The sequence below is a fragment of the Eurypyga helias genome, unplaced genomic scaffold, assembly GCF_000690775.1.
Source record: "Eurypyga helias isolate BGI_N326 unplaced genomic scaffold, ASM69077v1 scaffold30198, whole genome shotgun sequence".
In the NCBI taxonomy this organism is placed as follows: domain Eukaryota; kingdom Metazoa; phylum Chordata; class Aves; order Eurypygiformes; family Eurypygidae; genus Eurypyga; species Eurypyga helias.
The window spans coordinates 6,380-19,023 of NW_010268153.1; the positions used below are offsets into that span (position 1 = coordinate 6,380).

The 12,644-nt window shown below is 39.9% G+C and overlaps 1 protein-coding gene across 1 annotated transcript; it reads left to right on the plus strand.

Annotated features, from left to right (window-relative positions):
• Positions 1 to 223: 223 nt before the first annotated feature.
• On the plus strand, positions 224 to 5,829 carry RIPPLY3 (ripply transcriptional repressor 3). Its single transcript, XM_010157662.1, has 4 exons — positions 224 to 333; positions 1,246 to 1,315; positions 4,787 to 4,854; positions 5,682 to 5,829. Exons 1-4 carry the CDS (start codon positions 224 to 226, stop codon positions 5,827 to 5,829), a joined length of 396 nt encoding a protein of 131 aa, XP_010155964.1.
• The last annotated feature ends 6,815 nt before the right edge of the window (positions 5,830 to 12,644 follow it).

The window sequence follows — 12,644 nt, forward strand, 5'->3', positions numbered from 1 at the left end:
CTCTGTTTCCCTGGCAGGGCTCTCTCCCCAGGACAACCGGCCAACCTGAGCGCCCTATCTTTGAACTCCTGGAGGGAGTCAAAAGAAAACTCATTAAGGAGGTTTCTCTTCTTTTACCTGAGGCTGTGTTTGTTTTAGGTAAGTATTCTTCAGGAGTTAAGATAAAGGAGGGGCTGAAAGGCCCAGGCGGGTCTGTCCAGCCCGCCACAGACCATCAAACGCTATGGAGGGTGCAGCTGCAGGTCTCTCGCTCCAGGCTGCAGCGGGTCCCATCTGCCACCCCTCACCAGGCACCCAGCGGTGGCCACCCCAGCCCAGGGAGCACCCAGAGAGGTAGGGCAGGGACAGGGAGCCTTTTTTCAGCAGCCTCCCTTTTGAAAACTCCAACTGTGAGTATCATCTGCATGTAACGATGTTGGCATTGAACAGACAAAGGAAAACGGTTTCTGGCTTTAGAAGGAAAGGGCAAAATCTGTCTCTGAAAATGTTTCAGCTGGAACAGGTATTTTATTTATTTTGCCAATATTTTATCCTTTTCAGTCAAGTGTTTCAGAATTTACATATAAATGGAAGTAAATGAAGCCTAAGGCTACGATAACTGATTTATTATTTTTTTAAGTTTATTTACCTTTCATATTTGAAAGCACTTTTCCATTTACCCAAGTTTATGGATCTGTTACACAGAAGCAGAGGTGGAAAGCGCTGTTAAAAAGAGCATCCACAACCGTAGAGTGTGTCCCCCCCCCCAAACAAAAGGCAGACATAGCATCCACCACTGCAGATGCTCTCTTGAGCTAATCAGACTCGATTGCCCATGTCAGTTTAATGCCGGAGTTGCTCACTCAGTAAATAACCACTGACGACACGGAATCTGTGCTTAGACATGCTGTCAGAGAGGGAGGGCTACTGTTTATCTTCTAGCAGTGGTGCATAAATAAGATTTCAGTATTAATTACATCATCAGTTGGAGTTCAATGCAGTCACTTTGAGCTGTGAAGTCTTAAAGGGAAATGACACCTCAGTTAAAAACGTGCGAGCCATTGTCTCGTTTAATCGGATTGTAGACAGAAGACAGACTAATATTGCCATAGGAATCAGATTTACCAGATCCAAATGTGTTGAAAAGAAAAAAAAAATCGTGTTATTACAAAAGATGCCAGCAGAATCTTACAAAAGGAGCTGTTCTGTACGGATATTACCACAAAGAATTAATTGTGGGAATACTATTCTGTCTCAATCTTTCAGCAGTCCTGCTTTATGGAGGCCCTGGATGCTCACAGCAAGAGACGGTGAGATGACAGAGAATCAACAAATGGTGAGCCTAAATTCTGGAGAAAATAATCCTTATAGAAAACAGCTGCAGAAATTGAAACTATTTGAAGTGATGCTTGGTCATCTATTCATGTGTTCTTTCCAGCATTTCACGAGTGGTAGAAAATGTGGTTCAAATTACAATGTTCTGTACATCATAATGGTTAAGAGTATCTCTAATTTTGTATCAGATATAGAATCATTATCAGTTCTTAAAGAGCTGCAGAAAGCACTGCTTACTAAAACAACCTTTGTTTTAACAGCAGCTTTTATTTGCTGAATTATAAAAATATCCTCAGTTTGAAACTTCCAGGCCCAGCACCTACATGATATTTTGTATACAGGCGGGAGTTGGAGTGAAAATAACTTTAAGATGAAATCTGGAAAGCATACTTTCAGGTGCATGATTTCATTGATTGTTTTTTGGGAGGAATATTCTATAGCTAAACCACGTAGGAAATCAATGGCAAATCGGGTTTTAAAGTGGCTCTTTGTGCCAAGTGACACTGAAAGGCACCGTGATTATTAGTTTTACTTTCTCATGCAGGAAGATCTGTTATGCTCAAAAGAACAAAAATAGAGAGAGCTTGAAACACATTGAACATAGGTCCCAATGCTGCAAACTTTAAAAAACATATTGAAATGGTGTTACTGCCGTGCTCAGTTTTAAGCACCTGCCTAAGTTTTTGCAGCATCTGATCCACAGTTACATCTTCAACTTTGCCAAAGGCTCAGCAGGTAAAGACACCAACTCTCCTCAGTGCAAGTCTTCAAAGACTCAACACTTCTACTATGTTCTGAGATGTGCAACACCTTTTTACCTTGTACCTTTTGTCTGCTGAAGATAGAGGTTGTAGCTGCACAGATCTGAGGGAGTGCCATACTCTTCCCAGCAGGTGCCTTAGGAAAGCCTGTAGAAGAACGTCCTTCCCAGCAGCATTCCAAAGCTTTGCAGAGGCACCTGTACATTTGATAAGGATGAGAGGCATCTTACCCTCCTGAGAGCACATGCTTACAGTGATGATTTCAAGAAGCTAAAGTTTCTGAAGTCATGAAGTTGTGATTTGTTACAGAGGTTATGTTTTGTAGAAAATTTCATTCAACCAGCTCAAAAGTTGTAATTCACACCCGGGATTCTGCTCACTTGTGTGAGAGAAACAAGCCATATATGACAGTTTCCACATTCATGTTAACAGCCTGGCATTTCTCCTTTCTGCCAGAAGCTTTTCAGATCCTTCTCATCCATACCTTATGACCCATCCACACTGCTTCAGCACCTTAGAAGCAGCTGTAGTGTGGGACCTAAGGAGGGCTGAGGGAGGGCTTTAGGAGCCCTTTATGCTTTTTAGCAGCAACGGAGCAGAGATGCTTGGACACTTTGTGTGGTGCATGGGTGGGAAGAGGTGCTCACTAATGCACACCTACATCCCACAGCTGTGGAAGGCAAGAGGTGTCTTCTTCAGCAAAGTCACTGAGGTTTCTAGCAGAAGGCCTCCCCAGATGGGTTGAGCACGATGTTTTTGCTAGGTAGTTGCACGCTGACTACTTTTATTTTCTGCAGTGTATACACACAAATGCCAGTGCTTCATAGATCGGCAGACATTCTGAATGCTGGAGAGTGAAGCAAATAAAAGTTTCAATATCCCTTATGTAATTAAAAAATGTTTCAGAACATACATACAAGAATGTTACCTGAGAAATCGAAAGATGCATAACAAGGCACTGAAAAATAAAAGTACTGGTAAAACAATTCAAACTAATAAATTTAAACTAATATTTTTAAGTCTATTGCCAATAAAGTGTTACAATATTCCCTGGAGTTACCTATACATAATACACTTCTCCTTATATAAAAAGTAACACTTTTCCTACTACCTAAATTCAAATACGCTGTTACTTATGCCCCAAGAAAAGCCATAAAAAGTAATTTAAAGTTACTACTGCCATATCTACAACATAATACAAATTAACACTGAACATCTTCTGCTGTATGCAAACAAACTGAGTTAGGTTTTGCAGTTAATTGGCTTTTATCAGAACTGCTTTTCAGAAATGCTGTAGTACAGTCTGAAAAGAAAGAGCATATGTGTGTTTAATCAATATGTATTATCACATATATGATTACGTAAAAACAATATGTATTCGAAAGAGAAGACATTAGAAAATACAGGTCAATAAAGAATACTATTTTAATTTTCATGTAAATATGAAAGGAAAAAAATAACATATGATATCTAACATAGGTATCATGATTGCATCTGCAATGTTCAGACAGATCAGGAGTCCATTTCACTAGGTACTGTGGAAACAAAACGAATGAGTTTCCTGATTAAACACAAAAAAACCCTCAGCAAAACCTGAGCAGCCTGAAGACAAATCATTTTGGCTACAAGACAAGCAGGCAGGTATGAGAGAAATAGGCCCACATAAAAGGTACAGAGAGAATTCTATAGGACCTCTTGCTCAGTCCGTAGCCCAAGGACTTTCTGGGGCCCACCAAAACAGCCATGCTGAAGCCCATTTCCCCAGAAGACAGACGAATTGCTCTGACAGTGGCAAAAGTCACCTTTGTTTGTAGCAGAGTAGAGGGTTTCTGCCTTCTGTGCACTAGAAGCTCTAGTGTAGGAAAGCTAAATCTTCCTATGTTATGCAACATCAAAAGTGTATAGCAATAGAAAAATAGAAAAAAGCCTTGTTTCAAGATATGGAAGAGAATCCATGCGTGTGATAGTGCTCAGTGATTTTGGGAGATGCTTTCTGGTTCACATTCCAGGTTTATAATCCTAACAGGATTTAGTAACGTTAACATTTGAAAATTATTGGGGTTTATTGTGACCTTAATTTGAAGGAATTTATTCTGTGCTAAATTGAATTTTGATATTTGAAATATATATGTAAAATATTTTTTTGCTACCTACTCTGTTGTATCAGAAGTGCTTGCTTTTTTATCCTTGTTTGCATAGAAATATGAGATGCCAGTTGTCTCGTGATTTTACTGTCTGGACTCTTAACATGCTTGTGTGATCTTTGATTACAGTTAAACTTGCTGACTTGAGCATTCCAACTCCAAACTACTGGTTAGTGTAGTTACAGAGGCATTTTATAAAACCCTAACCTTCCAATCCTTTAACCTGACTGAAAATCCTTTTTTATTCCAATCACTGAACTTCCATTTGGCAGTATTGGAATCTACATCAGTCCCTACAGATATTCCATAAGAACTTGAGCAAAATGTACAATATTTCACGGCTTGACGGCTCATAAAACACCCACATTCAAAAGCTTTGTTAAATGTGCAGCTATGGGCAGACTGTGGGCACTTGTATTCCCTGAAGTATGCCTAGTCAGAGTAAACCAACAATGCAGCACATCAAACAAAGCCACATTAGTGTAGAATTTTACAGTTACCTGTAGAAGAAAAAAGCAAAATCTGAATTTTTAGCCTATTCTAAATAATAAATATGTCTCTCTACAGTCAGAACTGGATGGTCAACTAATAAATTTTAGATCAAATGGAGCCCTGGGGTTTCAACATCCAGTGAGGTGAGTTAAATCCTATCACTTGTTACAGGAAAAGTGACACCTTCCAAGACAAGGCATAATCCTTCTCAGATGAATTATCAGTCTGTCTCTGGAGTATCTCTATTTAGTAATGCAGTTTAACTACACACCAGACTCCATGGATTTTTATTCCTCCACAAGGATCATTATCCCTCTGTCAAATTTAATTGAAAACTGGCCAATGTGGAACCAAGAGGAAGAGATGTGCGTACATATGCACACAAAAAATTACACATATGTATACTGAACAGAAATTTTGCTTTAGTGGGAAGGCAGGTGAAAACCAGAAATGTAAATTAAGACAGTACATTTTTCAAAACAAAACAGTAGAAATTTTGAAAGAAATCTCTCTCAGTGTACACCTCCTCTTCCACCAAATCTACCCACAAAAATGACTAAATCAATCCCACTAAAATCAGCTCTCTGCAACAGGCAACCTACCCCAATCTTAATCTGGTGTCTTAATCTGAATTCCAGAATCCTAAAACATTCCTCAAACTTTCCCCCAATTGCATGGGATACTTCCATTCTGAACTGCGCTGAAAAACTAAACCAAACCTAACCAAACCTAACCAAACCTAACCAAACCAACCAAACCATCTTAAGCATGCATCATTGACCTGGCAACATTTTACCAGGCTGGGATCTTGGATAAATTTAGTTAGCAACTTTTATTTTAAAAGACCAGGAACCGTAGGATTTTTCTCTCTCCAAAGAAAGATAAAAATATGTTTTAATACTCAAGCTAGCTTAGCTGGGAAAACATCATATAGTTTTACATTTTCTCTCAAAATATGTTTTCTTATTAGACTTTATTTGCCCAAGTCCAAATCCCAAAAGTTTCTTAATAACATCGGAGAGAAGGTTCTGGCAAGTTTTCCAGTACAAGCTACAATTCACTTTTACAATGATGATGCTGACTCTGAGGAAGATGAAGAAGAAATCAGTTCAGCCTAATAACGAACAGTGGTCTGCCTTGACAAACACGAAATAAAATCAAAATAATCAAGAGGAACGAAAGGAACTGTCAAAAATGTGTGGATAAACATCTGACTGAACAAAGAAACACATCAAAGCTCAGAAAAAAACCCCTATTTATAACTATCTTACCAAGAAGAATGAGTCAGTGCAACTGGAAATGAAGAGGAAATCCTTTTGTGTTTTGAAACTTTAAAACATTTATGATATTTTAAACTGAGTTGGTTTAAGTAACGTGGATTAAGAACATCAGGAGCTCTGTACTTAGGTGCTCACTATTTTTCTACAATGCAGTCCTGATAGAATGGAAATGGGATTGATTACAGGGAAAAACAACATCATGTGCAGTCCCAGAATAACCCAAATGTTTTGAAATACATCTGTGAATTTAAGTAAGTAATTATTTAAAATGCAGCGACTATTGCTTCTTAGTTCCACGTGGCATGTTTATTCTGATATAAATGCTGTGTGACAAATCAACCTAATCTGTTTCAAGAGAGATTCCAGCATAAATCCCCATCAAGACAACTTCTGAATGACAGTCGTGACATTTTCTGGGGTCTTGTCATTCTATTATTATCACACTTCCCTCTTCTAGCCAGAAAAGTGCCTTTTGGCCAGTCAGGGGAAAAAAAAAATCACTGATTTTTAATCAGTGATTAAAAACTATGATTAAAAACTATGATTTAATTCAATGACACGTTAAAATATACATATATTAAATACACGTGCTACCTTTTTTTTTTTTGTCTTCACCACAATATTCAAATCTTATTTCTATGGCTTTGTGTGCTTTAATCTGTGATTTTAATATAACTGACCTACTGTTGGTTTCCACCAGTTGGGGTTTGGATGTGTATCTTACTACCACAATATTTCTTCTAAATTGATGTTCAGGAAGACTTCAGTTACTAACATTCATGAGCATTACGTTATGTACAGTGTGGACACATTTATTCCAACACTGTTATTCCACTAGCAAAAACTGCTTTTTCAGTACAGAATGTGTATAATCTGTTGTGCTTCACCTTTTGTTTGCATAAATGGTGTGTGCTCAGAGAGTTTGCCAGTACTTGTCTTGCTATGCCAGCATTTTAGGATTAGCTATTTGACCCCACTATGTTTCAGAATTATTAGGCTTCAGGTGTCTTATCTCTAACAAAAACTGTCATAGTTTCCACAGAGAGAAGGCAAGACCAGAATCCAAGATTCTTGACCTTTCCTACGCTACTGTTGGTGGTGCAGATAAGGCCAGACAGTTCAAGTATGTGTCCCATCTTTCTCTTGGTACAATGTACTGTCAAACAAAGCGATACTGTTACAGGTTTTAAGTCTACTAAGTTAGGATGCCAAATGAATCAACATATTAGAACGGAGGATTTTTTTAATAATCTCCATTTACAAAGTAAAAAGTGGATCTATTAATTAAATTTACACAAGGAGACAGCATTCTCTAACATAGAGAAATACAAGAACTAGATGAAATTGTAAACCCTGGTGTGACACATGAAAACTCAGCTTTTACGTTTCGCTCATTCATCTTCCCCACATCTTCACTTCCCAACATACGGAACTAAAATGCAGACATTTTAAGACCTTTCACTTCTCTCACAAGATATCCTAAAACTATTTATGCTCCAGCTTCATCATTATTCAGCCTGTAGCACAAACAGAAAAGCATCCATATCTCTTAAAACATCACCAATGACATACTCCCTACAATGGTACATTAAGACTCAACTTCTTCCTTGCAAGAAGCTCTGGTCTCCATCAGTGCTCAGCCGAGTTTACTCCCAACCTCCAGAGTTCTGCCCTCACCTCAAGTCCCGAGCAGGGCTTTTTCTCACCTTTTAAGCCACCTCCGTGTGGATCCGTGCTGCCCTGTGTTCTGACACAAACCAACCTGGGTACTGCTGATTCGCTCAGGATTTCATTGAGGATTACTGGAATCCAGAAGGATGCGTTGCGGGAACCACCTCCATCCCCTATGGAAACGGTGGTTAGTTACCACACAATGCCCACACAGCGCAGCGCTCCCTAGCACACATGCACGACACGGGGGAGCCATTCGCCTTACACAGATACCGTCACTGTTTAGGGATCTGCTGTGTAAAAGGAACACTCTGTACGTTGTTCCTTGACAATCCTTGCCTTTCTACTGAGACCCTGCTGCCTCCAACCTCCTCCTTCGCAGCTTCTCCGCCTGCCCTACAGACCCCTGCGGCGGGCTGGGGTTGTTCTTCAGAAAGGCATCAGAGGAGACCAGCGCACGCTTGCTGACACAGGCGCCCAGCAAGAGCTGGTGTCACTACTGATGCAGGGTGGCAATGAGGGACTAGGACCCGCAGGACCATGTGACATAAATGGAGTCCAGCTTCCGTTGCAACTGAGACTCATCTTCCTTCCTGCGTTAAGGAGAGGTTTTAAGCTGGAGGAAGTAGCGCCAACAGGTGGGACCATGTGTTGACGCTGAAGATCAGTTACTAACTCCATGAAGAAATCTTCAAAAGCTCCATCTGGAAACATAACTGCAGCTTGGACAACCAGCAGAAGTTTCCATGTTTTCAGAAAAATAGAGTTTTTGAAGATCTGCCTGGAGTTAACACCCCACCTTCAGCATCAACACATTCCATGTACTCACTCCACGTGTGTGTGTAGCTCTGTTATTCCATCCGGTACTCTCATCAGCTGGTGGTCAACCACTCTGGAGTGGCAAGTGGCTCACTGAGGTGTGCGAAAAAGCTTCTGGACAAGCACCAGCAGCATGCCAGGATACCACCAGGCCCTAAGTCGAATTTTGGTTGGTGAAGCCTACTGAATATTTTGGGAAATGGAAAGCATTGGTTTCAGTGTGCTATTTTTCAGAAGTATTGGCAAAGAACCTTTGGTCAGCAGAAGCAGGTTCAGATGGGGGAACTAATACAACAAACAGCACAAGAGAACAGATACAGTGTAGGCAGTGGCCATACATACTAACACAACTACCACATCAATACTGGATGGAGCATCTTATTCCATGTGTCCTGGCAACATGTCCAGGCAGAATCCGAACATTTTGAACCGGTCCAGAATTTCCAGGCCTACAGCAAACCAAGTGGGCTCTATTAAAAAATATTCCTAGGCAGAAAAGAGGAGTAGTTTTAGACAAATTCTGGAGGTTTTGAAATCCCAGACAAGTGGCCACTGAATAAATGCAGAATGACTACCCAAAACGTGATCTGTAAGTCTGCTGTATCCTAGAAAATTGTATTCATATTTGACATGAACACAATAAACGGGGGAGGGTGGGGGGCAGGGATGGGGAAGGATGGTCAAGTATATAGATTACACAAACAACAAAACAGATCAGAACTTTTCAGCTTGGAAGGCATGACTGAGTATACAGATGTGGCCTTTAACAGGTTGAGTGGCTTGGAGTTGGTGGAGAAAGACTGCCCATCAAATGAAAATAGTGAGCAGCACATTTAAAACAAAAGGAAGCACTTAACCCAATTTGTGATTATACTGCGCTGTTGTTGAAACTGAGTTTACCTACTTAAAACAAGTAAATGAAAGATTTTCATAAGAAAAATACAAAGATAAAACATCTGGCTCAGAGGTTTCACACAGCTGCAGGCTGGGGAAATATTCTGGGGAAACATGACTAGCTTCTTGCCCTAATCCTTGCTTTTACTATTACAGCAGACACCGCCAGGCAGTGTCGGAGGCAGGACATTAGCTGTATTTATCTTTGGTCTCCCATGAATCTGCTGTCTTAATATTTGTAAATGGGCTACATCCTGGTTGCATCAGATGTAGATTTAATGATGTAAGCAAGTGCTGTTACGAATCCACACCTATGAAACAGAAAAAAATATCTTCAGTGTGTTCTTAAAGATAGTAGAACAGACACTGTTATTAAAACACACAATTGGATAGGATAATGGATGACAGTCTTACCAAAGGCTGTTAGAAATAACAAAACAAATCATCTTGCACATCTGCTGAGGTCTGACAACATTGAATTGGCCTAAACTGATTCAGTTTCTCAGTGTCTGATACACATTCCACTTGGTTTCCCCTGTATTGTCAAATTCCATTTTCAAATTAAGGTTATATTACTGCACTATTTACCTGATTGGCATTATGTAACTGCAGTCTTTGGAGGAAGCCATAACTGGTATTATCCTTTTCCATGAGGGCAGCTTTTTGGTGGTTTTCCCCTCCTTCCCCCCCCAAATAACTGTCTATCTTTTCATGTTACAAAGTCAACATAACCTTATCTGCACGCTAAAATAGAATGTGCCTTGCGATCCCTTGTTAATAATGAAGAGAAGACTAAAAGTAAAGTAATACAGCATCTCTGTCATTCAACTACAGTTAACTTTCAGTTTTCAGTTCTGGCTTGTTAATTCATCTGTGATTTGACCGTGCAAAGTTTTCAGTGACCTCAGAATCATCCATCATTTACAGGAAAAAGATAACAAAGCATCCCCAAAGAATGCGTTTATCCTGAGCTTACTACTTCAAAGGCAAGACCAGAAACATAGCATTTTACAGATTAAATTGTTGGCTCAGGGTCTCTGTTCCACAGAACTTCCCTTAGCAGTTCAACAGCTGCAACATTTCCAGCAAATGCTGCCTTTCCATTTCCACTGCCTAAAATTATGATAAAAGACAAGTTAATATGTTCCACAGTACATGAATGCTGTAGAGGTATCTAGGCAACGTCCACAATTTTATACTTCTACTGTACATATTCACGTGAAAAATCAAAATTAAAGTATGTTCAGAAAACACTCTTGAATTCTACTTCCAAGCTCTTTGAAGACAAGCTCCTGAAGATGTGTATATCCAAGGGAAGCATATCCTCGCATAACATTAAAGTTGGTCGAGTGTTTTTTCTAAATATGACACAGTAATAATTTGGATTAAAAGAAAAAGAACTATTACAGGAACAACTTTTTTTCCTAAACTACATTTATACTGTGAGAATAACAGTAGGAGAGCTACATTGTCACAACCGAGTAAAGGTAATCTTCGTACTAGTGGTTTTACGAGCTCTAGAGACAAAATTTGTTCAATCTGTTAAAACATCAACCATTTAATTACACTCCACATAATCATGATTTCCAGCCTGGAATAATCTATCAGCTGCTTTTAGCAAACGGCTGTGAATGAAGTTGATACATAAAACTGCACAGCATACCAACAAAATTTACTTTGGCAATCTCTCTGTAAGGGAACTGGCAGAACAAGACTAAATGCTTCCAAAAGTTTCTCTTCAGGACATGGTTCAAATTCATGAATAGAGGGAGAGATACAAAAAACTCCATTCATCTCGTTTGTTTCAGAGCGGGCTGGAAATCTAACAGTACAGCAGCAAGCAGGACTTTGCATTAAACATTTCAGCCACTCAGGCTCAAGTGCCTGTGGAAAAGGTGCACCGTGGAACAAAATATATTTACACAAAATCGTTTATTAACTACACTGTTTGCAAGCCAGAAATACTTTATCATTTAACACCAACAAATGAAACTGAAGTCCGTAGAAACTGCCAGGTAAAGAAGTCAAGTATTCAAAAAGGCTCTAAAAGAGCTTTAGGGGAGAGTTTCTCATTGTACCTGTAGGTGGGAGCTTCGTCATGAATGTGAATTAAGTAGTACAGAAACACTGTATTAGGCTAAAGATCCCACAGCTTCTTGTCACTCTTGTGACAGTAACACCGACAAATGAAACTGAAGTCCGTAGAAACTGCCAGGTAAAGAAGTCAAGTATTCAAAAAGGCTCTAAAAGAGCTTTAGGGGAGAGTTTCTCATTGTACCTGTAGGTGGGAGCTTCGTCATGAATGTGAATTAAGTAGTACAGAAACACTGTATTAGGCTAAAGATCCCACAGCTTCTTGTCACTCTTGTGACAGAATTGTTAGATACAGACAAGACACTGATTTGTCACACCCTTCTCAGACAGAAAGCTGGAGCAGGGGAAAAGAGGAAGAAGACTCGAACACTATTCAGACTACCTCACCATTACCTCCATTCTTATATTTCACTTTTTTCAGAGATGGAAACTCCACTGTTTCTACAGTTCTGATCTCTTCATCAAATTATCTTTCCAGCCTAACTTTGCCTGATTTAACTTGCAGCATCTTAAGGCCCACTAAAAAGAACAACAAAATCTGCCATCTTACCCTTGCGTACCTTCACGTGCCGTTGGTGGCAGAGTTGCATTTTTCACGTTTGCAGACCACCCAGCAGGGAAGCGTACCCATGAACAACCGGCGCACCAGAAAGAGGCCTGCGCTACGGAGCTGCACCGTACATGCATTCTCCCTGCTCCTACTCGCGGAGAAGCTTCAGGCACGCTACCTGCATGGTGGGCAGTACGAGCCCTGCCAATTCAGGACAGGTTTTAACTTTACAGAAATGTTGCCAGCAGCAACAGCCTAACCATTTAACGTTACAGCTTTCTGATTTATATGAGAGGGTCTTTGATTGTACTTACTTATATCTGAACTTTTGCCATAAAAAAAATCCAGTGACATATAATTCGTAAGTCATCTTTTAGCCTGTTCCCCCGACCACCGTCACAAACCACCATTATTCTAAAGATCATCAAGTCAAGCTGACAGCATCCCGTAGTATGCTCAAAATATTTTTCAGATGGCCTGTACACGTCAGAATGCTTTAGGTAACAGCAGAAGTACACCTGCATGTTGCAAGGAGAAAGAACTCCACTTGACTACTGCTGAAATAAGGCTTTTCACTCAGCATTGCTTCCGGCAAGGACATCACTTTCATGCCTACAAACTGAAA

What these genes read in the sequence shown, in the direction of transcription:
- RIPPLY3 (XM_010157662.1), top strand. Translation starts at nt 224, where the DNA reads ATGGAGGGTGCAGCTGCAGGTCTCTCGCTCCAGGCTGCAGCGGGTCCC. An exon ending in TGACAGAGAATCAACAAATG is followed by an intron (nt 1,316 to 4,786) that starts GTGAGCCTAAAT and finishes GTCTCTCTACAG; the next exon opens with TCAGAACTGGATGGTCAACT. An exon ending in GGGTTTCAACATCCAGTGAG is followed by an intron (nt 4,855 to 5,681) that starts GTGAGTTAAATC and finishes TTTTCTTATTAG; the next exon opens with ACTTTATTTGCCCAAGTCCA.